This window comes from Platalea leucorodia (genome assembly GCF_965183815.1).
Source record: "Platalea leucorodia genome assembly, chromosome: 9".
Classification (NCBI taxonomy): Eukaryota; Metazoa; Chordata; class Aves; order Pelecaniformes; family Threskiornithidae; genus Platalea; species Platalea leucorodia.
In genome coordinates this window covers 2374734-2401577 of record NC_138831.1, presented here as the reverse complement: position 1 = coordinate 2401577, position 26844 = coordinate 2374734, and the positions used below count along the sequence as shown (strand labels likewise).

The 26844-nt window shown below is 54.7% G+C and overlaps 2 protein-coding genes across 4 annotated transcripts in view; both read right to left on the bottom strand.

Annotated features, from left to right (window-relative positions):
- Positions 1-55: 55 nt before the first annotated feature.
- Positions 56-20198, bottom strand: COPG1 (COPI coat complex subunit gamma 1). 3 transcript variants are annotated; one of them, XM_082321023.1, is made up of 24 exons: positions 20054-20198; positions 16615-16667; positions 15723-15803; positions 15551-15622; positions 14642-14721; positions 13656-13731; positions 13407-13499; positions 12997-13083; positions 12688-12845; positions 11918-12051; positions 11090-11157; positions 10141-10329; positions 9589-9684; positions 7955-8198; positions 7507-7582; positions 7069-7172; positions 6835-6960; positions 6348-6416; positions 5838-5980; positions 4523-4694; positions 3419-3516; positions 1809-1947; positions 739-837; positions 56-197 (listed from the first exon to the last, which is right to left on the bottom strand). In XM_082321023.1, the coding sequence occupies exons 1-24, from the start codon at positions 20088-20090 to the stop codon at positions 67-69; spliced, it is 2625 nt and encodes an 874-aa protein (XP_082177149.1). In that variant the 5' UTR covers positions 20091-20198; the 3' UTR covers positions 56-66. The 3 variants fall into 3 exon arrangements, with proteins under 3 accessions (XP_082177149.1, XP_082177150.1, XP_082177151.1); XM_082321024.1 differs by lacking the exons at positions 13656-13731; positions 14642-14721; XM_082321025.1 differs by lacking the exons at positions 13656-13731; positions 15551-15622; positions 15723-15803; positions 16615-16667; positions 20054-20198.
- A 6283-nt stretch (positions 20199-26481) lies between these two features.
- COL7A1 (collagen type VII alpha 1 chain) overlaps positions 26482-26844 on the bottom strand; it is a gene marked incomplete at both ends in the record, with an annotated part of 29142 nt that continues 28779 nt past the window's right edge. Inside the window, one exon of the mRNA XM_082321231.1 lies at positions 26482-26513. Within this exon, the coding sequence (XP_082177357.1) occupies positions 26482-26513 (32 nt within the window). The remainder of the gene's footprint in view (positions 26514-26844) is intronic.

Sequence of the window (26844 nt, the reverse complement as noted above, 5' to 3'; positions counted from 1 at the left end):
GCTGCTGGCCGGGAAAGAAGCATCGCCGGCGGGGCTCGGCCGCCGGACAGTCCTGGAAAAGGCGGTTTATCCGACAGAGGCCATGATCACGTCCACCGGGAGCTCCTCGCTGCTGCGGGCGGTGACCTGCATGGTCACGGTGTCGGTCAGGACCAGGCGAGACCGGACCAGGAGGTCGTGGCCACCGCGGAACACACCTGGAAGGGAGAGCGGGAGGAAGGGGTGAGCGCCCCGCAGGCCGCCCTCCCCTGCGGGCCTCAAAGCCAACGCCACCGCTGGGCAAGGGCGGCTCTCCCAGGTGCAGCCCGGCGAAGCCCCAGCGCGGGGCCAGGAGACCCTCGAGCGGCACATCTCTCATTCGTCGTGACATACCGAGGGCTCTTGCTACTGTAAAACTCACGAAAGCAAAGTGTAAAATAAACTCCAGCTGAGAAGAGATCCAGGCTTCCTTCGCTTTCAGGACTTCGGCTCGCTCCAAACCAGGATGCCACAGATCACGAGGACAGCAAATCCCACCCAGCTGAGCCTGGGGCTGATCCCGACGTTCCCCCCGCCACGGCACCCTCCCCAATCCCAACACCAGCTGCTCTGTGCTTGTGGGGACAGAAACCAGCCTCCAAATCCTACCCGGAGCGCAGCGGGCTCCGTCAGAAACTCCTGCCCTGATTTTCAACAGGCAGCTCTGTGCAGCCTCCCAAAGAGCTGCTATCCGAGCAGAGGCCTCACCCCGCAGCTCACCTGCCAGGTACAGCGTGTGGGAGTTCTTGTTATCTGGCACTTTATCCGATCGCTCGCAGGGCTGCATCCCCAGGAACTTCACGATATTACTAACTGCCTCTGTTAGGAAAAAAATAAATAATACAGGCTCCACGTCACGGCTTTCTTGACAGGGACACACAGAGGTGACTCGAGCCCTCCCTGCATGGTAGGGCTCACGTTCCTTGTCCTGAGGGACACAGAGCATTGGCCACTTTTGTGATTTTAGAGGCCACCGGGGAGGCAAAGGCAACACACAAAAACCCCACCGCCACTCGCCGTTCTGTTATCTGATGCAGCAAAGGTGCAACAGAAACATGAGGGGGAACGAGTTGGACAAGGGAGGCAGGAGAGCGCAGCTGGCTGCACGCTCACTGCGCAACGCTGCCAGCCAGCTCGCGTCTCTGGGGACGGATGCAGAGGGAAGGAGACACCGCGCGGGTCTTCAGGAGGGATCTGAAAAGGCCTCGGGGAAGGTATTTCCAGCCCCAGGTGCTGTGCAAGGAAGCGCACAGATGGTGATAGGACAAGGACGCCCTTCCAAGCCATCAAAAGGACCGAGTTTTTACAGGCTTCTCAGGAATAACAAAAGGAGTCTTTAATAGGTGATGAAAGAGGGCCTACGCCACAAGCCCACCCACCAACCTCACGCCTTCTCCTTTATGCATCTTTTTTTATTGGTCTCGAGTCCTAAGGGCAGAGCATCTCCTCCTTTCACGGAGGGAAGCGGGAGCTCACAGCCGAGCTGTGGTCTGTCTGCTTGGGAGGGCAGAGCGCGAGAGCAAAGCAAGATGTTCTCTTGCCTCCCGCACTCCGGCCTGCTCTCCACGGGGCCCAGAACACAAAGTTGGTTCTTCTGAACCCTGAATTAACTTGTTATCACAGCAACTGCAGCTCCACATTTAACGGCTGCGGTGAAACTACTTGTGAAGGGTTTTGCCCCATTACCCTGCCTGTGAGAGATCCAAAGTGAGCCAGAGCGCGCCTCTGGACTTCGCCTCTTGGAGAGAGAGAAATGTTAAGAGCTCTGCTGGGCTCAGGCACCCCCTTACCTTCAAGGGTTTTAATAGCAGATAAAGTAAAGGTCTCTTCCTTTTCATACTCATCACCCACTTCATCCCAGGCTGCTCCGAAGTTTGGCTTCAGAACTCGCTGGATGTGATCAGCCACTGTTACCTCCAGGTCTTCAAGCTGGTGGTAGAAGAGGCTCAAATGAAACGTGGTTGTTCCTAATTCTGCTCTCTCCAGAGTGAGCTTTAGACGGGATTCCCCGAGATCAGGCGAGTGTAGGAGACAGCTTCCACTGCCACTCGCTAACACGTCAGGGCAAGCCCTGCCCCTTCTGGTTTGCTCGGGCAAACACCGCTTGGCTGAGCAACGGCCTGGCCTGGGAAAGCCACCGGCCGTGCCATTTCCAGGGTTCGCAAAGCAGGTTCCCGTTCTGAGCACAGCCTGAGATCAAAGCACTGGACAAACGGCCAAAACAGAGGACAAAAGCTAAGAAACAGCTGCTTGTGCTCACACAGACGCAGCATTTGCTTCCCTGGAATGCACATAAGCTTCTATTTTGCCTTTCTGGCCCATCCTTTTGTAGGCTGGTAAAGTACAGTGAGACACGGTCAGACACTTGCTACCACCCAGCGGTGCGTGCCGGGCTAGCTGGACTGCTGCTGTGACCACATCTGTGCGAGGCAGAAGCGGGCTCGTCCCTCCAGAGCATGTATCAAAGAGCAGCCAGTGCAGGCACCAGCCTGCATTCACTTCAGCCATCGCTGCAGGAAAGAATCTCCTCCTGATTCTAGTTGAAACACGTGGAAGAGTTTGTTAGAATATCACGCAAATGCCCCGGTGACTGGTGGGAAGGAGAGAGAGGGGTTAACCTCGCATGTTCCTTTGGGAAAAGCCCTCCTCGCTCCTTCTGGGAGGACGCTGTGTCCTCAGTGACTCACTGCACAGCAGTGCCTCTAATCAGATTCGCAGCAGTGACAGGCAACGCATAGAAAACAGCTTCTGGAGCTAACAGGGCAAGCTGAGGTTGTGTCACAACAACCCTTCCTCTCTGGAGGGTAAATGCCACGCTCTGTGAGCCAGTCCCAGTTTCTGGCCAAGCACAAGTTCAGCTTCTTCCTTTGTGGTATGACAGCCATCCTGGAAATGGCAGAGCCGGGAAGAGATGGGCTCTGCAGCATCGCTGCTTTCATCGCGCTCGGTTCTGGGGAGGGAAAAGGCCCACCTTCCCCCGAGCACGAGCAGGATGGCAAGCCACTGGGCAATTAACTGGGCCACCACGGAGAGCAGCTCACGGAGAACAAAAAGACGTCCGACGGTCCTCTGTCTCCACAAACCTGACTGTGCCACTGCTGGAGCCCACAGGGCACAGCCAGGCAAGCCTGGAGGACGCCCCACGGCCTCCCAAAATCTAAGTATCCTGCACAGGCAGGTGTCTGTCCGGAGAGCAACAGGAGGACATGCCAAACGAGACAAAGCAAGCTCTCCAAACCCGCATCGGCATCGTGTGACAGACGCCAGAGAGACAGCAAGAACCCACTCTTCACGTGATGCTGCCCACGTCAGCGGTCACAGTCGCTTGCAGGGATCCGAGTACCGATCACACTCAAAATGACTGCAGTTTCCACGACTGAGTACACGCCCAGCTCCTTACCACATACTCATCCTCGTAACCCTCGTCGTCTGTCTCACCCGTGTTCGGATCACAGTCCTTGACCGTGAACTTCATCATGCAGCTGAAGGTACAGGCCACTGGAGGTGGGGAGGCAAAGGCAAAGCTCACGTTACCACCAGATCTGCAACGCTCTGCAGCAGAACGGGGCTGGGAAACTTGGGGCAGCTGGGCTCTCCCCCCCAGGGCCAGCAGCACGGCCTTAGCCAGTGACCTGGAGAGGGCTCTCCGACAGTTTCTGTCTCTCAAGGACGAGGTATTTATTTGTAACATTAAGGCTAGGAAACAGCGATAAAGACAGGCTCGCGATGGTTGTACAAGACCATAATCCTCAGATCAAGTGCTATTACTGATGAACCTCAAGCTGCGTTGGGAATACGAACTAAACACGTCCCACCAGCGCCTTGTGAAGAGGCAAGATCCTTATCTAGAGATCGGTTCACGCACCTCTGCAATGAAACCACCTTGCGCTGCAAGACGGCGGCTGATTAATACCACTCAGCTGGGAGAGGAAGCGATGACTCATCCCCGAGAAGACGGGCACCGCTGGGTGAGCGGCAGCGTCGCACGGAGGCGAGCAGCCCCAGAACACAGACCAGGGAGACCAAAGCACAGGTAAGGCCTGGTTCGTGTTCTGGACAGTGACGAATGAGGGGGTGTTCGGTTCAAATAGATGTTGCTGAGATTCGAGCGGTTTGTCTGAAATACTCCTTTGCTACTCGGAGCATCTGGGCACTCGCAGCACTTTACAAGTACCAGCCTCCCCACATACTAACACAAAGAACAGGCGGGCGGAAGGACACGCCAGGGTGCACGGCAGAGAACTCTGCAGAGAGCTGAATGCTCATCTGCCCGCTCTCCCAGCCTGACTCGACAAATGCTGCAGCACAAGGGAGCCAGGAGGGGAGAAGGGAGGCCCGACAGCCCCCAAACAGCAAAGAGAAGTCATGCTCAGCATCGCTCAGGGCCGCACCCACACGCAGGCTATAAATATCCAGCTCGGATGCAAGGTAGAATGTGTGGGGGCGAGCAGTACGGTACACTTCGTTTGGGGGACGTCAGGAAAACACAGAGGGCAAACTTTACCTGCTGTCGGATCCTCTTCGGACAGTGCCACCAGCGTGTAGCAGGTACCCGGCTGGTTGTACACCAGGGTTTTGGCAGGTACGTAGCCAATGACCTCATATCCCTCTGTTGGCTCCATCTGCACCGTGACATTCTCCAAGATCTGATCGTTCAGGGTGTTCGTGCAGTCAAACTAAACAGGGAAAGGGAGAGCAGCAACAGCTTGAAGCTGCTCGCTATAGATCTAATAGCGGGCTCGCTTTAGGCGGAGTGGGAGCATGGCGTCAACTTGTGAACCCCGAGCTCTTTGTGCACCTTGCTATCAGCTGGCTCATCACAGGGCTCACGCGTTCCCGTTTAGTCACAGAGTAACTGTGACTGAAAACTACTCATTCAAATGCTTTAGGGGAGAAATTAAAACCTTGCAGGGGACTCCAGCAAACTTTGTTGTTGTTTTTTTTTTTTTAAGGAAACAACACTTAAAATGAAGCAGCACACGACTATCCTGCAACCCAGGCAGGAGCGCAAATCCAGCGAGGGCAGGGATGTGTCGGCTTCTGCCTGTTTCAGTTCACCAGTTAGCCTGGAACTTTTTCCTCTCAATGTACTTTGTCCTTTCTCCCTGGCTGGGAATTCCCAGGTTAACTCTTTCCTGTATGGAACTGCGAGTCCTGTCTCGCCTACATCTTCTCACTTGATGCTACAGGGACACGGTGCCCCTGCCTACAGGGTGCCTACACGGACACACAGCAGATGGGAAGATGATCCTTCGCATGGCTCAAACTAGGGATAGTTTGAGCAAGCTTCAGCAAGCTCGATGGTTTCAGCAAGTCTAAACTTGCTGACTAGACTTCGTTCCGGCTGCAGTGACAAACCACTTAACCTCGTACAATTGCATCTGGTGGATGGACAACAGAAACAAAGATCAAGCCCTACGAGGACTGTGTGAGCAGTTCTGAGCTCTTGAGGAAGGCAGCCTCTCAGATATAGTAAGCTTCACTCTTTTATGCCCAAACCACGTGCTTGGGGACCCTGGGGAAAGAACACGGCTCCCCCCTTGCCAACCGCTCAGTGAGAATAGCCCCATCTAGTGCTTGTTTGATTTATTTTGACTGTACGCGTAAGCATTGTTCAGCCACACACACACACGCGTGCGCTCCCTAATTAATTTTTTTCTGGGGCTCTGCTGCCCTGGATGAGAAACTAGGGACTCCTCACTGCAGTGACGTGCTTTGAACACAGATATCCCCGAGCTATTTCTTCCCAGTGGAGCTTTTAACCAGTCAGGACCTTATTTTCCAATCCTGTTTCAGCATCACATGCCATAGCTACCCACCTGGAACACCATGTGGCTGACAAACGTGTGCTTGGTGCAACGAACCACGTACTCCGTCTCCAGCTCTGTCAGGGCGACAGGCTCTGGGGAAGACTTGAAGAGCGGGCCCAGTCCCCGAAACTCCGGGATCGCCCCCAGTTGCTCTGAAACAGAGGACACAAACCATTGCCTTCCCCAACCCACAGGAAGGTGTCAGCAGCTTCAAAGCCCTCGTTTAAGCTGCCAGAAGCTGCTGCAGCAAGGAACTATCCATCAAACATCCATTAACATTCACCAGGGACTTTTAAAATTAAAGGCAGGGTCATCCTTTGCCCAGATCTATTGCAAGACAGAAAGAACAGGACTGCAGGCACCCCCGCCCCCCAGGAGCAAACAGTTGACTTAAAGTTGGGAGCCCATGACACTCCCCAAAAGGGGATGGGAAAAAGCCAGAGGGGCTAGACAGGCTCAGCAAGAGGCGGCGATACGGATCTCGCACACAGGCACAGGAGAGGCCTCGCATCAGGTTACCTTGGAATATTTCTTGCCGTGTTGCTGCCACCTTCTCAGGCTGTTTGACTACAGTAACAGGGGCGTTTTCTGCAAGAGAAAAAGAAAACAAAAAAAAAACCCAAAAGATTTGAAGGTGAGGAGTAAGAAGTAACTAAATCAGAAAATAGATCAATGTCTGGATTTGACTAAGGAAAGGAAGGGAGCTCATTTCTCATCTTGCTATGGACCAGACACCCACACGTCTTCCTAAATACCTTTGCAATTGCAGCAGCTCCAGTGAGGATTACCAGCTATTACTATTAGCATTTGGACTAAACCAAAATGCTAATGTGGGAGCAACCAGATTTGCTGGCCTTGGTCTTTACAGAAGACGTAATCCCACAAAATTCAAATAGGACGGAGCTCAGCAATTCCCAGCAGGCCCAATGCAGTCTATTGTCCGAGGGCTGGAGCTGCTAGGGAATTCCTCACAGTCTGGACCAGCATCTGGGGGACTGTTCCTCACCTGCTCTTTGCTCAACAATCGGAGCTGTTGCCAAAGGAACAGATTTCAAGTCAAAGGGTTTCTCGGAGGGCTCCAGGGTGTACTGATGCAGAGCCCTCTCCAGGCCAGGGATGGACACCGTCAAACCTGGGGACAGAAGGGACAGGTCACTGAAAGCACAGATAATGCCAGCTCTTTGTCACTTGTTAAACCAGGAAAGAGGTGCAGGCTTGTTCTGAGGACTTCCTGCATTACCGTTCAGGATGTAGCCAGCATTGAGGGCTTTCTGCTTCTGCTCCAGGACATTCAGGTAGAAGGTAGCTCTGTCTCTCACTTCATTGTCGTCATCCATCACACACCTGAGAAGAAAGTGGAAAGCTTCCTTCAGTGCAAGGCAGCAGAGTCCACGCGAATGAATCCAGGTGACTAAGCCACCTTACACAGCCAGAAAGAACACGCCATAGGAGACAACTAGCAAGCTACCAGTAATTGTATGAGGAAATCAATCATCCGCCACACTTGGCTTCCGTCCGCTTTGTGGTGCTGAACGCAGTGGTGATCCCATCACAGGATCCCAGGTACCCACTGCACTTCCTCAGATCCACAGCCAGAAGAGACTAGACGTGCACAGGGATGCTAACAAGCTCTCAAGCAAACAGGGTTTTTCACCCAGGATGTTGAGAAACAACTCACCTCTTCAGTAACACCAAGATACTGGGTAACATCTCCTCATTCTGGGCTCCAAACTTGGCCAGGGCACTTACAGCACCTGTAGACCAAGTCATGAAAACAGAATTAGAAAGCAAAGACATCAGCTGAAGTTTCCTCCATCTCCTGGCCTTGATCAAATGCCACGTCAGAGATGCTAGCACGAGTATGAAGCATTACTGTGACTAGAAAAAGGCAGATGTATTACAGCGAAGTGCCTGCAAACCTCCTTTGTCCAGTTTCAGAGTCACTGCATCTCCCTCCCCATTTCTCAGCTGCAGGCCACCTCTTCCATCAATACTACTGCAGGATCTTTGCTGCGTCAAAAGATCTGCTCAGGACTAGAGCGAATCGTAGTCCTCAAAAGCAGACTACACTATAATTCCTCAAAGGTCTGTTGTAGGGCAGACAGCCTTCCAGGTCTGTCTCTTACCTGCCCGGACTTCTTCATGCTCCAGGACAACCCTGTTGTAGATGAAGCGAATGTATTTGGAGGGGTTGTTGGTTTTGGGCCCTTCCTGCCCCAAGAGGTGGAGGATCCGAGTGGCCAGCACAGTGAACTCGCAGTCCTCGATGAATTCGCAGAGGTGAGACAGGCCTGTCTCTTTGCTCTCCGAGTTCTCCTCAATGATGCTGATGATGCAGTCCACGATGGCTCGCTTGTATTCAAAGCCGCCCTAGGGAGCAAAGGGAACTGCTCAGCTGGAAATCTCAAAGTATTTTAGAGACTCTGAACTAGCCAGACAGGAAAGAATTTCCTTCGAAAAGGTCACTCACGCTCAGTGCCTTTACTGCCCTTCTCCTTTCAAAGACAAGATTAATGCTACCCCACTTTTGACCCTCTTTACACCCAGAGGGCCAGCTAATATTCAAGCTCTCTTGCCAGCTCCCTTCGGAATGGCTGCAGTGAAGAAAAACCAAGTCCTAAAGAGGGTAAAAGAATCCATCCGCCTGAAGGGTTTACATCTCCTTCAAAATCCTCTGCTGCTAGAATTAGTGTATAAAAACAGCCATATGGGAGGAGGAAAAAACCCAACCCTCTCCCCTTTAGCACCAGACATCTGAGGGTGAATCACAAGAGAAATATATTAAGGATCATATCTGCCACAGCAGGACCCAGCAAATAGCCCCATTAGTGTGGGAAGGCAGGCAATCGATAGCTCCCCAGGCACACCCCGTAACTTGACACGCTGTTAATGCTTGGTTATCTTCAGGCATTATTTACTAGTGTCCTCAATACACACCAGGAGATTAAACTGCACGCTGTCCTCTGCCAATTACATGCACAGCGCTGGGCATTTGGGGGATCTTTCGGAGCTACTTTGCATTAAAAAAAAGCTTTAAAACAGAATGGTTTGAACTACAAAACCACATTCAAAATGATACCATCCACCCACAGAAAATCTGGGAAAGGAGAATGGTCCATTTTTCACAGGAGCAAAATGAGATGCTCTGGTTTGTTCCCAAATGAGGGGCTGGAATTGGCAGAAAGTGATGTCAGAGCAAGCAGCGGTGCCAGCTGTGTTGCAGGCATGCTAGCTCATTTAGAAACGGCCTCAGCAAACCTCTGTAAAGCTGTCTTTCTGCAATTTATGTCTGACTGAATGCAGAGAATGGTTATAGGTACTCGTGATCCCTTCACTCCCACAGCACAAAGGACAGAACAAAAGTGGTCCCATGTCATCAATAAATAGTTTGTTATCGAGTCTTTGTGTACGAGAGAAAACTTCTTGGAATTTGCTGTCAAAGTATAAAAGAAAGCTGGTTCAAATGCGAAACACACATGGACTGCCAACAGATCTGCTGTTGCCTGCATTTGCTTTGAGAGTTAATAAACCCCCAGAAAAATCAAAGAATGAAAACCACATTAAAAATATGCCCGGCAGTATGCGTATAACTATTGTGCACAGCTGGCCGTTTCTGCCAGTTAGACTGCGAGCCTTTTAGAGAGAGCCTCTTACTGCACAGCATTATCAGCAAAAGCTTGACTCTCACAGGGGCCGCTGTGCAGTCCTGCAGTTCCTGCATACAACCAAGGAAGACAAAGCAGTTGTCCTGCACACTTACCTCTTCCCGAAGCATAGTGAAGAGAAAGTTCATGAGGACGGCGTGTTTGCGAGGGTACTTCTGACACAGTGCATTGATGGCCTGCACCACTACAACCTGGAGGGCAAGCAAAAAAGAATTCTGTCTCACCAGGCAGGAAAAAATAGATGAATTGTGTCAATTTTGTGCGGGTCCCCAGCCTAGAAAGTACAATTTTGCTTTTACTTATCCAACAAATGCAGTTCCAGGAGGTACAATCCTAGGAATTGGAGGAGATTGATCTTTACACACTGGCCAGCCCCTAGAAAAAGCCCACACCCACCAGAAAGAAGAGATTTAATTCTCAAGCAGCGTCTCCCCAGAAGAGAGCGTGTGACTTCGGAGCTGGGTGCTGTACGACCAAGGCATGGCTTAGGCCGATAGCCTCAGATTCTCTCTCTTCCCTGCAAATACGCTGCAGCCCAGCTCCTGGAAGAAGCACCATGCAGGTTTCAGAGTGGACGCACAAACGTGGACAAAGACCAAGGGGTTTATTCAGGAACCTGCGTGTCCCTCCTCCTCCCACTTCCTTACTTTGAACTCATCTGAGATTTCTGACATGAAAGAGGAGATCTGCTTCATGAGCCGGTCAATGCTGCTCTCACTGCCGGTTTTCAGCAGCGTGGTGATGGCCAGGGTGGCTATGCTGCGGTTGGAGTCCGTCACAAGGTTCTCCAGGTCTAGATTACAGGCAGTCACAGCGGATGGGTGCTTCATGGCCACCTAGGGCAGAGAAGAAAGAGTGGAAATCACTCAACAGATGCAAAAGGCCCAGCTGGCAAAACCCACCAAGTCTCTAAAAGCTCTTGCTCCTTCCTGTAAAAATAAATGCTACAGACTCTACATGAGGGTCATCTCGGACAAACAACTAATCTGAGGTTAAAGTAACAAGCGCTTTCTTCCTGCAGAATTGCATCTCTTGTTGGAAGAGAAGCAGCAGTAATAAACGATCTTTTACTATTTTTAACTTTCTCATTTTCCTCTATATATTAAGAAAAAAGAAAGCTCTGAACTCCCAACAAAAATTCCGTGAGCCTAGCTGTGCAGAACAGCTTTGTGGGTGGAAGCACAGCAGTTACCAGACACTGCCATTCAGTCTTTTTTTCTTTTTTTAGAGTTTACAAGGTCAAGGGAAAAGCTGGAGCAGAGATTGCCACGGAGCAGGCAAGAAGCAGCATCAAGCTTTGATCCCTGTTTTACAAGGAGCTCCTTCACCACGGGAAGCTCAGAAGGGAAAGCAGTAACACGTAAGACCAGTGACACTCGTATTGAGACCTGTGAAAATGATTGCTTTTTTTTTTTTCCTCCTTCTGTATTCTTTGAGGTTTTATTCCACTCAGAAAGCAATGAAATGTAAGGTTGTAGCCCAGGGTGGAGGTTATTCACACAAAATCATCACATAATCTGGCCCCCTTTCTCTTCTGAAGTCTGCACCTCCCTGCACATGAGAAACTATTACAGCCCCCGAGAGACCGGCTCCTACCTTGTTGAGGGTACGGACGGCTGCATATCTCAGTGCTGCTTTGGGGGAGCTGCAGAACAGCTGCAAAACTGCAAAGTGGGAAAACCAACAAAGGCAGATGTTCAGGCAATCTATTATTGAGAAGCGTTTCATACCTAAAGCAAGAGCTTCAATAAGGAGACAGCTGCAAGCACAAGATAACTAGAAGCATGCATAAGAAGCCACTGTGAATTTACCAGCTTCCTCCCTGTTGTCCCCCTTGCCACACATCCCTGCTGACAGCTAGCTCTTACCCACCTCCCCTTTTTCCACGGTGCTGCTATCCTTCGCTCCTCTTGAAAGCTAATTTCATCACCTTGGCGTCTTTCCTATTAAGTCAATTTGAACTGCTGTTCTCCCTTTCTACGCACACCCTGCTCCTTCCCCAGGGCTGGCCCACGAAGGGCACCCTCCCTCTGCAGAGAGGGGACACAGCATCCCCACCTGCCAACAGTCCCAGCTCAGGAGAACCTTTGGACTGGACTGAGCTGGGAAGGCAGGACCCCAACACCTTGGCACAGTTACACTCAGTCTAAAGCAGGGAGATTTATCAGTTAGAATTCAGCCCTGTTTCACAGAAAAAAAAGAGCCCTCCAGTAACCCACACTTGAACACACCAGGCAAATACCTTTACAGGAGCAAAGCTATTCACACACACCACAGGCTCTCAGCAGCAGCATAAAGCAACAAAGGGTACGGCAGCATTACAAGCCTGAAACTACACAAGGTTCTCGTTTCTTGGGGTAATCAGCAGGTGTCACCACCGCAGACCCATAATCCCCTCGCCATTGCCACGAGCGTCACACTTACCCGAGACAGCCGGAGCCAGCTCTTTGGCAGTGCAGTTGGGCAGGTTAACGATGGCAGACGCAGCTTCGTAGACCACCATCTCGTGCTTGTTTCTGAGGCAGCTCTCGATGAAATCAAACAGGGGGCTATCGCGGCTAAGGGACAAAAACAACCCACAAGAATGAATTAAAACAAAGGTGCTAACAGAAATGAAGAATCTGGCAGCAGAAACAGGCAGGTCCCGTAGCCCGTGGAAAGTTAAAAGCAGCTACAAATCCACTGTCCCCAGATTTTATAGTGGTCGTTATACAGTACTTCCAGCGTGCTTGGGCTGGAAGTCAGGCTGCCTTCTGAGAAGGCACCCTCTGCTTTATGGGCTAAAAGGACTCTCCCTTAGCCCTCACGCACTGAGAGCTCAACCTACACACCAAAGTCTTACCCACCTGGAAGCCACAGCGCATATGTGATAGCCAAATAATTACAGAAGACAGAGAAAATGAAGCAGAATACCTGAATAAAGAACAGCCATGCAAAACAGGCATGAGAAACAAGAAAGTATTTGATGCGTAAGCACATACACAGACAAAACTCACAGAAGCCATCCCATAACAACATGAAAGCATCCTGTATTTTCTCTGCTGCCTTTTAACCAACAATAAGAGGGTAGAAGCTGCATGCTGCTCTTCAAAGACAGAAATAATTGCCCTCGTGAGATGGCAAGTGAGCCCACAGGAGGAGATGGAAGCAGAACCTGAGGAAATTCTTCCAGCAGGGCAAAGGAGCCCCCTCACCTGCCAGCCTCTTCCTCCAGCAGCTTGCTGGCTACTCGAATCATCATGCAGTAGGCGAATGGTGACTTGAGGCCGTGGCGCGTGAACTTGCTGAGCATCTTGTTGACTGCCAGGCGGTCATTCTTCCGCACGTGGTAGAGCAAGCCCAGAGCATGATACTGTGCAGGGAAGGAGATCGTCACAAACCCACGGTGTGTCCTTTCCACTTTTATCCCCTCTGTTGCCCAGAAATGCCTCGCTGAGCTCTAGTAGTTCGCTCCACTCCCAGCTGCTGCTTGCTATTCCCTGTGTTGGCAGCGGGCTTCTTACCTGCACCATGATATTGTCACTGGAAGCTGCCTCCTGAGCCTCGTTCACCCAGCGTTTTACCACGTCATAACTGGTCTTCAGCAGGTGCTGGGGGAGAGACAAAGCCACAGACGACCCGTGAGAGAAGGATGGAGGAAGCTTTGGGAATCACAGCTCATATTAAGAAGGAGCGAGCCTTCCCCATGACAGCGCTGGCGGCAGCGACTTAGAGAAGGGCAGAGGATCAGCATGCAGAGACCTGGCCATGACGGCTGTGACCTCAAGAGGTCGAGGATATCCCACAGAGTCAGCACCAGTCCCTCAGTTCACAAAGAATGAAACCCTGAAGCTCCCAAGATGTCCAATCCCACCACAGATGACTGCTTCCCAGCTCGACTGTCCCTCAGGCCCACCCTGCAGGGAGTACGTACCAAGGAGGACACCAGAGCAGAGCTGGATACACTCGGCACTTTGTCAACAATCGCCTGCTTCATGTAGCGCTCGATGGCCTGCAACATGGTACTCTGCCGGGAGAGGGAAACAACAGCTGATACGGAAAAGCCGTTAGGAGTGTGAAAGGGGAGGTGCAAAGGCATGAAAAGCAGAGTGAAAGGTGGGATGGGGTGAAGTAAGGAAAGGTGAAGGGCCTAGGGCTGCCCCACGGGAAAAGCAGCACTTACATCCGTGATTTGACAGAGCGCTCTCACAGCAGGGCCTCGGTAATTGTCATCCTTCCCAGTCATGTCTTTGGTTAAGCTGGTTGAAAACAGGAAGCTCTCAATGCTGCGCTCCTGAGCCAGCAGCTCTCAGGTGCTCGCACAGCGCGCACAGAGCGGCAGGCAGCCAGGATCACAGCTGAATGCCAAGCAGGCAACTGCAGGTCTTGGGCAAGTCCCAGCGGGGTGGGAAGGCAGGAGGAAAAGATTGGTACTCATGTTCCAAGCCCATCAGCAGGCTGTTCGAGCTCCTGACCACCACAGGAGGCTGGAGTGCGCACACACATCCCCAAGCCATTTGCCTTCCTTACTGAAGGTTCATTCCTGCCCTTTCCCCAGGATCCCGGTCAGTGTGAGACGAGAGGGGATGAGAGTTCATCATGTCGCAGCTCTGGGGACTGGCTTCTGCCTGCTGCATGGCCTCGGCCCTCAGCAGACCCTGTACCCTCACGCTCCTGTCTCCCGATACGGCACCGGCCTTTCAGTGGGACAAGCAGCAATTCAGGAAGGACTCCCAGAGGGAATTTTGTTCCCTAGTGAAGTCGCATCCTGTGCTGCTACAGGAGCAGTAAATCCCTGCCTACCTGTTGAAAGCCTTGGGATTTATGCCAGAAATCTTCAAAAAGCTTCAAGGCATTCAGACAGGAAAGTAGGAGTTAACGAAACAGCCTTTTGCAAAAGGGGAAAAAACAGCAGTGCTGCCATATCATGCGACCAAAAGAGAGAATCCAAACACCCATGGGCGTGGGATATGGGGACGCAGCACATCTCACATACATCACTAGTTCAGTGCCTGTATTTTAATGGCCTCTTTTAAAGGAAAAATTTTTCCTCACCAAGGGCGTTCCCTACCCTCACCCTGCTTAGGGACTACAGTTATGTCCAAGAGGTTGGACAGGCATTACTGGAGGACACGTGCATGTAACAGCAAGAAAAGTGAAGGGACTAACCTGCTAGTAACAATGATTACATCTTCTGCAATAGAAGACATCTCTTTGATAGTCAGGTAACACATCCTGCGAAGAGTTGGCTGACAAGGAAAGTGGGAAGACAGACATCAGCTGAGAGGATCCCAGATAGGAAGGGATCTCAGTTTTCCCTGCTTCCATGATTTTATTGTGAAGATCAAGAACCTGATACCTTCAGAGAGCCCCAGTGCCCGAGTGTAAAAGACGCACAAAACCCACATTGATTAACAAAACACCTCTTCCTCTTCTAAATCCCTCAATCTTAGGGTGAAGACAGAGAGATACCAGATTTAGCTGGATCTACGGTTTCATCTTTCACTTGTCATTCACATGAACAAGGAGAAAAGCTTGAAATCATTAGCTGAAAGCACCCTGTTGCTTCAAAAGCAAGAAAGCAAGCAATTTATATTCCCGAGTCTGGGGATTTCTACACTGGTCTCATAATTTTAATGCCTTGTGGTTTGGGGGACAACTAGTGATGGCAGTACTGCTGTAGGTAGCTACTAATTCCTAGCCTCCTCCAGGTCACACTGTTGTTGACTCTCAGCAGGAAGCAGGATCTTTTAACGCTGGGCACAAAGCATAGCGTATTCTAGCTGATTATATGCTTGATCTGTGCCTAGCACAACCTCAAGAGTTAAACAGCAATTCAGAGGGAGGAATCTCTGTCTCAAAAGCAGAGAATGCTTCAGTCAGGCTGTTACAAGGTCTGGGAAAGGCTAGGAGGCTGGTCTGTTTCTAAACTGTCATCCTGCTCCTCCCACTCAGATCAGGTAGCTCCAGGCAGGACAGAAAAGCTGACTGTATAAAAAGGGACATCTCGAGGCTGAAAAAGACACTGTTGATAACTTGTCCCACCAGATAAATACAGCAGAAAACAAGCAGACTTACATCATTGGACTGAAACAGCTTGGTCATAGCAAAGAAGGATTCGGTAGCTTCCATGACACCAAGGTGCTCCCCCTAGGAGATGTTGGAAAGAAGGAAGGAAATCCCAGTTACCACTACCAGCTTTGGGCCTGCTGCAGGTGTCTCCGTATAGCTGTCCTTGTCTCTCCCTTACCTGGTTTATCAGATACAGGATCTTGGTGAGGATGTGAGCACATTTTCGTGGGTTTATAGGAGTCTCATTAAACACTCGTGCCTGGAAACAAAGCACAGACAAGGACGTTGACACCAGCGCACCCTCAGAAACACTGTCCTGCCTGGGCTTGGCCACTGGTACAAACTACAAACTGTGGGCAAGGTATGGCTTCATTCTTAATGACTTTGGATCAGATTTCCCCTCAATTCCTGTTAAACGTGGTCCCCTTTTAAACAGCTGGTTCTACAGTCTCATCCTGGGATCGCAAATTCAAGTGCAATTAAGGTTTAAAGGCCAAACCCTCATCACACTTTCACCCACACAAGTCTGGATCATGTGCTAGCTAAAACACTACTCTTCTGACAGATGTACGCGAGCACTGCAAGGCTAACGGGAGCCAACACCATTCACAACACTGCAAGCAAACAGATAATGCTGAAACAACAGGGTCTGGGGATCGAGAGGTTTATCTGCTGTTGAATAGAACGGCATTTTTTCAGAGCAAAATCGTAGACTATTCAATAACCACTCACACCCTGCTCATTAACTTGGTCATCTACAAGACATTTGGAGTGTCCAAGGCCAATTTCCCAGCCTTCCTGTTTCAAGGTGAGCTTTCCCAGGTAATTTTATTCATTTTATTACTATTTATAGTTCACAGTCTTTAATTTACAGAGACCACGTCAACCTTCTCCCTTCCTCCCTCCAACAATACAATAAGAACTAACGGGAGCGTTGCCCGGTTCTTTCAGAGCTGGCAGGACTGTAACAAACCCCCACTCCCTTGCTGCAGCTCTCCAGTGACCTGCTCAAGAGAGGGAGGGACTCTAGACAGAAAGGGGTACGCAAAGGAGAGCGCCTGAGGATTTACCTCTTGCAAGACTGCACTCTTCTCCAGGTGCTGGAATGGGTTGGAACCCCCACCTGCAAAATAGAGAGAGTAAAAGTCTTTCCAGGGATAGTGCTATGGAAACGCAACTTTCTAACCATGCCCATACTTTAAAAACAGACTGAGCATTTTGGGATAACTTTTTCCCGAACACCAAGCGACCAGAGCTCCCTCTTTTAAGCGATATTAATTGGATGTCTTCATAGCAGCTGGGGAAGGCTGAGCAGACAGGACATTCTTCGATTTGTCATCCCCCGCAGAAGTAACCAGCCATGAGCCGAGGTAGGCTGATGAGCTGCAAAGTAACCGTGCTCCACTGTTATCCCCACAGACCTATTTCCAGCCCCTGGGCTGGGAGCTTGCTGACAGTTCGAGCATCAATAAGACAGGCCTAGAAACAAAAGCTCAGACAAAGAGAGGCATCGCTTGCCAGACTAGTGAGTCAGGAGTGCTTTATCCCTCCCTTATAAACCAATCAGGAATCCACCAGTAAAGTATTTTTGGCTCTGTCACTAATTGAGAAAACAAGACAGCGGACTAGAGAGTCTGGACACAGAGTAACTTTCGTTGTTCCACTTAATAAATAAATTATATTAAATAATTAAAAACCTCACCAATTAAGGATGAAATAATCAGAGGGAAAAGCACTATCATTCTGCATGGTCTCTATTAGCTTGTCTCCTAAGCATTTGTGAGCTGCAGCTTTTCAAAAGCTGCCAGTTATTGATAAGCAAGTTTTAATTAGTACCTATGTTCAGCCTGGCCCTGGGACAAAATGCAGCCATTTCCAGCGCCGTTCCAGCGTTTAACAAGCCTGATCTGCTAGAGAGCACAGCTCCGGGGCCCAGCTCCGGTCTGACCTGCGCCTGAATGACCTATGCTGGTGCCAGGAGCCTTTGCATGAGTAAGTCTTAAACTTAAAGGCAAACACATCTGCACCCTGGCTCCTTTCCAGTTCATAAACTGCCCTCCTCTGGCTCAGGAGAAGTTTGCAAATGCAGTAGGTGGCCAGACAGAGCACAGACACTTGGGGAGAGAAGAAAACATGGGGAAAGAACAAAACCAACGTCTCCAGTATGACTATGAACCAGTTCTAGTATGAGTATGTGAATGTGTTCCAAAAAAACCTTCCTAGCAGCACAGCATTTCCCACGGCCCAGCACGACTACAATCCCTAAATCAGCCATCAACAACAGAGCGTCGCCTCTTCGTCTTTCGTAGCACTAAGGATCTTGAAACATATTGCACATGAGGTCTTGGTCCTCACAGCACCCTGTGTCAAAGTATTTTTCCATCAGAGGAGAAAGAGACACAGGAAAGGCAGAGGCCGCGTGTTCAGAAAGCTCCTAGTATTGGATGACGAGCCACAATTTGTACTGATTTGCAGAGAAGCAGTCACTGACCGAGCAAGTATCTTGGAACAATGATCTGCCCAAAAATAACATCTCAAAGTGCATTTCTGAGAGCCAGTGGAAGCAGCTCATCCAGGACTACCTAAACCATCCATGAAAAGCAAAGAAACAGAAGGCAATTAAGTGGACACGCTCAACTCAACAAAAAGTCTGTCCTGTTAGCCTTTACATGGAAAGAACGGGTATAAAAGGCCTGTAAATTCAGCGACGATGCCCTCCACCTAAGGCCGAGAACGACAAGCACTCGGGCTATACATTTTGGACATATACACAATCCACGGGAGAAAGGCAGGTGCAGTAAATCCTAGGAATCTTTATTCGAAACAGAAGCAATAGGATGAGAAGTAAAGGCAATAGCGAAGAAAAAACGTTAGGAAGCATGCAAGCAGCAGTGCCAGAAAGGAGAGCTCTGTGAGCTCTCAGTATGAACAAAATCAACAAGAGTCAGCATCATCATACAAGGAAGTGCATCTCCTGCCAGCCCTGGCCACAGGTAACGCAATACCTTGAAGCGTGCAGCGAGTGCAAATGAAGAATAGCCCCAAAAATGAAAGCCAAGAGCGATTCCCCTCCAACAGCTGCCTCACTAAATTCTCCGCTTATCAAGACGTCACTGGAGGCTTTGGACAAGGGAAACAAGGGCAAAGCATTTAATGCACATTAAAATAAAAAGCAAGCACAGTCACACAGAACAACCACTAAGATTTATGCTGAATCAATTCGCGTCAGGACGCACTGATTTGTTACGCAGAACAAGCTGTGTAGAAAGCTTCATAGAAAGATGAAAAAGATACCACAAGGCACAACCATGAAAATAAACACCATCATATCTAGCCTCGATTCCACCTGAATTACACACCACGTAAAATATCAACCTCTTCCTTGCTACTCGGGCCTGAAGTTTTGAAAGGTCAAGCAATCACTTCGTGTTTCGTCAGTGCTCTCAGCCTTTCAGACTAAAGCTGGCAGCAATCTTGTTGGAAGACCAGACCACGTGTGTCGGAAAAACAGCACTAGAAATTACAAATTGGATTCTGCCCTGCTTTAGCACCTGGCTTGAGAGTTGGGCAACTGTGAACAGGGCTAATATGCTCAATATTAGTCGCAGACTCTGCACCTGCAGCAGGTAACGCAGGTGTGCTGGGCCAGTGCAACAGGTTTAGCCTCTGCAGCAGCGAGGAGGAGGAGGGCAGCAGGCTGCTCCAGTGCCCCCACGGTGCTTCGCACCGCGCTCCTGTGCGCACACCAGCCCCTGCTGCCACCCCGGTACCGAGCCTCCCCTCACCGCCCCCCCCCTACCCACAGGAGGGGTCTCCCCTCACCACTACCCTGGGGGTCTCCCCTCTCCCCTCACAGCTCCCCCCTACCCACAGGAGGGGTCTCCCCTCACCACTACCCTGGGGGTCTCCCCTCTCCCCTCACAGCTCGCCCCTACCCACAGGAGGGGTCTCTCCTCACCACTACCCTGGGGGTCTCCCCTCTCCCCTCACAGCTTCCCCCTACCCACAGGAGGGGTCCCCCCTCACTGCTCCTCCCCCCCCCTGCGGACAGAAGGGGTCTCCCCTCTACCCACAGGAGGGGTCTCCCCTGACCACTACCCTGGGGGTCTCCCTTCACCGCTCCCCCCTACCCACAAGAGGGGTCTCTCCTCACCACTACCCTGGGGGTCTCCCCTCACCGCTCCCCCCTACCCACAAGAGGGGTCTCCCCTCACCGCTCCCCCCTACCCACAGGAGGGATCCCCCCTCACAGCTCCCCCCCCGCCCACAGGAGGGGTCCCCCCTCACAGCTCCCCCCTACCCACAGGAGGGGTCTCCCCTCACAGCTCCCCCCTACCCACAGGAGGGGTCTCCCCTCACCACTACCCTGGGGGTCTCCCCTCACAGCTCCCCCCTACCCACAGGAGGGGTCTCCCCTCACCGCTCTCCCGGGGGTCTCCCCTCACCGCTCCCCCCACGACCCGCAGGAGCGGGGAGTCTCCCCTCACAGCGCCCCCGGCCTCCCCTCACCGGACTCCTCGTCCTTCTTGTCGAACTTCTTCAGCATGGTGCTGCCGAGCGGCCCCTCGCTGAGGCCCCCCCGCCCCGTGGCAGTCGCAGTCCCGGTGCCGATCCCGGTCCCGGTCCCGGTGCCGATCCCGACCCCGGCGCCGCCGCCGCCCGCCCCTTCCTGCGCCCCGCCCCTTCCTGCCAGCCTGTCACCGCCGCCGCGCCCGCCGCACTGCGCAGGCGCGGCCCCGCCCTCCCCGACGTGGCCCCCGGCTGCCCGGGGGTGTGGCGCGGAGCGGTGACTGACAGCAGGAGAGGGCGGGGACCGAGCGGGAAGGGCGCGGTCTGATTGGCGGAGGGGCGGGGGCGGGGCTAGGAGGGGGTCCGGGGGTGGGGTGGGCACTGGGGCTGGGGCAGTGCTGGCACTGGGAGCACTGGGATTGGGGGGGGGCGTACTGGACCTGGGGGACCGTGGGGCTGGGGCGGGAGGCACTGGTACCAGGGGACACACCGGAGGAGACACAGCATGGGGCGGGGACACACCGGGACTGGGAGGGGGCACTGGGATCGCTGGAGGGACACTGGGCAGGGGGCCGCCCTGGGGGCGGCAGGGGAAGGGCGGAGTGGGGCCCCGGGGAGCGCGGGGGACACCGGGGCCAGAGCAGGGGGTCACACTGGCACTCGGGGCGGGGGGAGGTGGGGTTATGGGGCAGGGGAAGGGGGAGATGCTGGCAGGGGCTCAGTGCCCCTGGGATGAGGGGAGAAGCCCCTCCTGGGGACAGGCGGTTGTCACCTGGACTGCCTGTCCCTCACCGTCCCCGCTGTGACACACCATCACTGGCAGCTCCCCCCGTGTCCCCACTGCCACCACCACCCCGTCCTGCACTCTGCACCCACGAGCCCTGTACCCAGCCCTGCATCACCCACCCGCTGCAGCGGGGTGTCCTGGGGTCCAGCGCTGCCCTGGCATCGCCTGAGCCCTTGGGGCAGGCGGGGAAGGCAAAGGACCCATTACCCACCCAACCACCTCACCCCAACCCACCCATCTGCTGGCACATCTCTTTGCCAGCTACTGAAATATGTCCCTGGGTCACCCTGATTTCTCCTGCCCCATTCCCAAAGCCAGTGCAGGGTCATCCTGATTTCTCCTGCCCCTTTCCCAAAGCCAGCACCTGCTCCAGGGCGAAGGGGCCGCACTCACCCTGCAGCAGGTAGTCCTCGAAGAGCATGGCTGTGTCCCCCACCAGCTCCAGCGGCCCCCCCAGCGGGCGTCCCCCGGCCTCTGCCTTGCTCGCGCCGCCCTGTACTTTGCACGGGGCGGCCGCACTCTGCTCCGCGACGCTCTTATCTCCCAGCCTCGCCGAAGACGGCGGCTACGGCGGCGCAACGCAACGTCCCCGTTGGCCCAGAGCTGCTGCGGGCACCCTGGGCCAGGGGCCGGCCCCGCTGTCGGTGCAAGGGGTGACACCCCTCGTCTGGGGCTTAATGAGCTTTGGTCCCCAGCATGGGACGTGACCCACTGCAGCTTCGGGGAGAGGGAACAAAAAACGGGGCGGAGAGGGATGCAAGACCAGTATAAACCACTACAAGTCACGTTCAATGCCACCTTTTATTGTGCACACTTGCCACCACCAGCTTCCAGGCTGAGCTGAGCTTCGGGGAGGATTTTTGTGTGCTGCAGCCACCTGGAGACAGGCGGCACACGGGAAAACCCGCCTGGCTGGATGCGGCCCCTTTGGAGACATCCCAGCAGCGGGTGAGCGAGGAGCGAAGCAGTGCACAGAAACCCCTGTGGCGCCCAGGGCTGGGACCGGTCCACGCTCCGGGGCTGGCCCCGGCGAAGGCAAACCCAGCTGTATCTTCTCCAATGGTGCCAAGGTGACAGTTATTAAACCAAATCCTCCCGTGGCTGCTGCTTGTGCCATGGGCGCCGGGACCGGGGGGACGAGGCGCCGCGTCCGTGGTCCCCCGCGGTCACACCGGTGTCACCTCCGCCCGTGCCCCCGTCAGCCCCGCTGCCCCCTCCAGCCCCGGCGGAGGAGCCGTGCCCCAGCCAGGGAGGTTTATTTCCTGCGCCCCAGGCGGGCCATCAGCTCCGTGTTGGCAGCCGCCTTGGCCTGCAGCTCCTTCTCTCTGGCCAGGTCGAGCAATATTTTCAGTACTTGGGTGGGGACATCAAGTGACAGGGACACCTTTCGCGCCTTTTTCCCGGCAGCAGGTCTCTTGGCGGCTGGGCTCATTGGCCAGAGCAACGCTTTTCTTGCTGACTCCTCTAGCAGCAGCAGGCTGGCTTTGTCCACATGAGACCCTTCCCCAGAGCCATGGTCGCTCCTCCTCATTTCGGGGAGACCCAGCACCATCTCATTAGCGCCGGTGGTTTCCTGCCTTGTCAGCTTGCCTCCGTCCCCGGCTCCGGGAGCCAGCGGGAGCTGCTCGCGGCTTGGCCCCTTCCAGGCTCCCGCCGGCGCCCCGAGGACCACCAGGAAGGCAAACAGCATCCTGCAGCACAGCGCAGCCGGGAGCGCCTGCGGGGAGCACGCAGCCGGCGCTGAGCATCGCTCCGCGGCAGGCTGCCACAGCCCCGTGGCCCCCCAGGCAGGACATGTCCCAGCTGACCATGCCTGGCAGGGGGGCTCACCTCCCTTTTGGGGAGCCTTCAGTTTTCCACCCTGATTTTAACCTTTTTGCATTGCGGGGGGAGTTTTGGGGAGGCTGAAGGGGATGTGGGAAGCAGATCAGCTGGGTGTCCCCATCCTTTCCCACAGGCCCTGGCCAGATGCTGGCTGCCCCCTCCATTTCACACCCTCCAGCCCTTTGCTGCCCAGGGGAAGGGACATTCCCACCCCAGGGGGGTGGCAGCGGGGGGACCGTGGCTGCTCCCCAGCCCAGACCTGCCCTTTGGCCGGGGAAGCGTGATGTGCCCCAGCGTTTCGGGGCCAGGCAGGCTGTGGGGCTTTCCTCCTCCCACGCCTTCCCCGGCGGATGCTGTCCCCCCACGAGGCTGCTGGGCTCTCTGGGACAAAAGCCACCCCACCGAGAGGGATATAAGCCACTTGGCCTAAAATACACAGCAGGTCGGTGGCAACGGAGTGACAAGGGCATGAGTCCGGCCACATGCACTGAGCTGTGCCGACGCTCAGCATCTTCCTCCGCCCCGGCCCCTGCCCTGGTGCCAGGAGGGCCCCAGGGGATGCAGGGTGCTGTGCCGTGGGGTGGGGGTCCGGGTGCTGTGCCGTGGGGTGGGGGTCAGCGCGGGTATGGAGGCACCGCCACACAAATCCTGCTGTATGGCTGCCTCTCCCCCAAATCAGTCACCCAGCGGGGTTTGCCCAGCTGGACGGAGGGCAGTGAAAGGCATCCAGCCTCCTGCAACCCATCTCCGTGGTAAAACCCTTCGGGAAGTACCGGCCCAGGCAGCCGGAGGTGGTTTAACTAGCTGGGAAGAGAGTAATGAAAAGCATCCAACCCCCTGCAACCACTTCCCAGCTAAACCCCCCCTGGAAAGCACCACCGAAGGGCGCAGCCTCACCATTTCCAGCAGGTCCTCGTCTCCCCGATGTTCAGGTGATGGTCCTGGGGTGCAGGGCCCACGACCTGGGGGTTTGCCCCGCTCCCCGCTGAGCCCCGGCTCTTATCCTGCCCCCAGCTCCACCTCCGACCCGCGGAGGGGTGACGGCGACACGCGGCGGGGGGGGGGGCACATGATGTTATTAATACATTTTGCCTAATAGCAGATGAAATCATCCCGGGTTGTGGGTGGGTGTTTGCCCCCTCAGCTCCATCCGCTGTGTTTGGAGGGGATTCCGGGAACCCAGGGCGGCTCAGGCGTAATTATTTCACGTCCGACTCACGAGATGGTTTTTATCCATCTAATTGAGCCTTCCTGCTCCTGTCAGCCCTGGTTAATCACTCAAGGAAGGGAGAAAACACACGTGCGTATCGCTGCTGGCCGGCAGCCGCGGCACTGGCAGCGAGTGCCAGCCTCCCTGGCGTTGTGCCGCACGAGGCTCCCAGGCGTCTCTCGGTGCCTGTTTGGCGCTGCTGTCCTGATGGACTCCCTGGCCCTGGCCAGCTGGGGGGCATCGCTGGAGTCCCATCACCTCCCTGCCGTGCCAACCCCGGAGCGCTGCTTGGGCCACTGGTTTGCAGCCAGCTGCACCAGTCCAACCAGGACACCACTGGTTTGCAGCTTACCTTCACCCAGTCCAACTGGGATGCCACTGGTTTGCAGCCCACCTTCACCCAGTCCAACTGGGATGCCACTGGCTACAGCCCACCTTCACCCCATTTAACTGAGACACTACTGGTTTGCAGCCCACCTTCACCCAGTCCAACTGGGATGCCACTGGTTTGCAGCCCACCTTCACCCAATCCATCTGGGACACCACTAGTTTGCAGCCCACCTTCACCCAGTCCAACTGGGATGCCACTGGTTTGCAGCCCACCTTCACCCCATCTAACTGAGACACTACTGGTTTGCAGCCCACCTTCACCCTGTCTAACTGGGACACCACTGGTTTGCAGCCCACCTTCACCCAGTCCAACTGCGATGCCACTGGTTTGCAGCCCACCTTCATCCAGTCCAACCAGGACACCACTGGTTTGCAGCCCACCTTCACCCTGTCTAACTGGGACACCACTGGTTTGCAGCCCACCTTCACCCAGTCCAGCTGGGATGTCATTGGTTTGCAGCCCACCTTCACCCAGTCCAACTGGGATGCCACTAGCTACAGCCCACCTTCGCCCCATTTAACTGAGACACTACTGGTTTGCAGCCCACCTTCACCCAGTCCAACTGCGATGCCACTGGTTTGCAGCCCACCTTCATCCATTCCAACTGGGATGCCACTGGCTACAGCCCACCTTCACCCCATCTAACTGAGACACTACTGGTTTGCAGCCCGCATTCACCCTGTCTAACTCGGACAGCACTGGTTTGCAGCCCACCTTCATCCAGTCCAGTTGGGATGCCACTGGCTACAGCCCACCTTCACCCCATTTAACTGAGACACTACTGGTTTGCAGCCCACATTCACCCAGTCTAACTGGGATGCCACTGGTTTGCAGCCCACCTGCACCAGTCCAGCCTGGCCCAGCCCCTCCGGCGGCTGCCTGCAGTGGGGAAGGTTTTTGCCCCAGAGATCCCCCCTTAGTGGCTGTGGGAGCACCCGGGGGCTCTCAGGCCAGGCAGGCACCCGCGTGAGATGAGTTGGTAGGTGCTCAGCCCAGAGGGCCGGCCAGGGCGAGGAGCAAGGTGTCCGGGGCTGGGGCTCAGACTGCTGGGGGTCTTGCCCGCCCCTGTGGCCACAGGGTGACCCATCCCACACCAGCTGCCTCACGACCTCCCTGGCAGTGGCAGGGAGAGGGAATAACACCAGCTCTGTTCGTCCTCCCGGGGTCAGCCAGGAACTCGCCCCCTGGCTTGTCAGAGCAGCCAAAATTAGCCGGCGGTGCTGATTCACCCAGCGCATCACGCAGCACCGCAGCCCCGCGTGCCGACACGTCACGGTCCGGCCGGGGGTTCATGGCCTGGCTTGCGTCAGCCGGGCACGCGCCGGGCACAGGGATGGGGCGCCGGGGTCCGCGGGGGGGTGAGGACCCCCAGCCGCGCTGCCGGCAGGGAGCAGCTGGGAAGGGCAGCCCAGCTGGGGTGGGCAGGGGGCACGCTTGGCTCAAGAGCTGGCCCCAAACCCCAGGGGCATCTCCGCCGGCGCGCCAAGAAGCGTGGCATCTCCCCGTCAGCGCAGCTTTAATATCATGGACCCCCCCCCCCGCATTGGTACACATATACATTCGCTGTATACAGATATACACAGAGAGCAGCGGTACGTATGGGCGCCACAAAGCCCGCCCGGCAGCCCGCAGCCCCCCAGGCCCCGAGGCAGTGGGGGGCACATCCCCGCTGGGGGCAAGCAGGGGCTGCAGACCCCCGGGAGCCGACATCGCTTTCATGAAGCCTTTGAGAGCGAGCGTAGGCGAGCAGGAACCTCCTCTAACATAGCACCATCCTCAGGGTTTCCCCGGCGGGCCGGGGGGTGCAGGCGAGCACCCCCTGAATTAAAGACAGATGTGCTGCTGGCAGGCGTGCGAGCTGGAGGGTAGCGCACGGAGAACACCCCCAGCCTCCCCCCGCAGGTCTTTGCCAAACCATCGCGGCCGCAAAAGGGGAACTGGGTCCCGGTTGAGGTTAAGGTGAAATTTATTCAGATGGAGCTGTTGCAGGGTGTGGGGTGAGGGACGCCGTGCAGGGAGGCACTGCCTGGCTGCAGGCAGCCTCCCCCGGCAGAGAGCGGGGAGCAGGGGGGCTTGGGGACCCGTGGGAGGGCAGGGAAGGCGATGAGGATGTTAGATGAGGGGATGGAGCCCAACCATGCCAAGTCCCAGCTCCGTTCCCGGGCAGCTGGAGAGGGGGCACGGGGCCAAGCGCCATCCTGTCGGCAGCAAATAAGTTAAAAATCAAACTGGGAACAGCCCAGGAAACCTGTGGGAAAGGGGGTTAAGAGCCTTGCGGGGGGGGGATGGTTTCCCATTTGATACAAATTTCACCTTAACGGGCAATAAAACTGATATAAAAGGAAAAATCCATGAGCAGCAATAAGACACGTTAGAAATAGCACCAAGTTCCTGCTGGGGCTGTCGGGCACGCCGCCCCTGCCACCGTGGGCAGCCCAGCCCTGGCCGGGGCGGCAGCCGGGCCCCACCGCCGGGCAGCCCTGCCTGCCGAGACACTGCCCGTGCCTATGCCTTTGGCTGCCCTCCCACCTTGCTGCTGGTAACGCCGCGGGCATCTGCGGAGAGAAGCGAGGCGGTGT

What these genes read in the sequence shown, in the direction of transcription:
- COPG1 (XM_082321023.1), bottom strand. Translation starts at nt 20,090, where the DNA reads ATGCTGAAGAAGTTCGACAAGAAGGACGAGGAGTCCG. An exon ending in TCAGCCACATGGTGTTCCAG is followed by an intron (nt 4,695 to 5,837) that starts GTGGGTAGCTAT and finishes TTCCCTGTTTAG; the next exon opens with TTTGACTGCACGAACACCCT. An exon ending in TGCTATTAAAACCCTTGAAG is followed by an intron (nt 838 to 1,808) that starts GTAAGGGGGTGC and finishes TTTTCCTAACAG; the next exon opens with AGGCAGTTAGTAATATCGTG.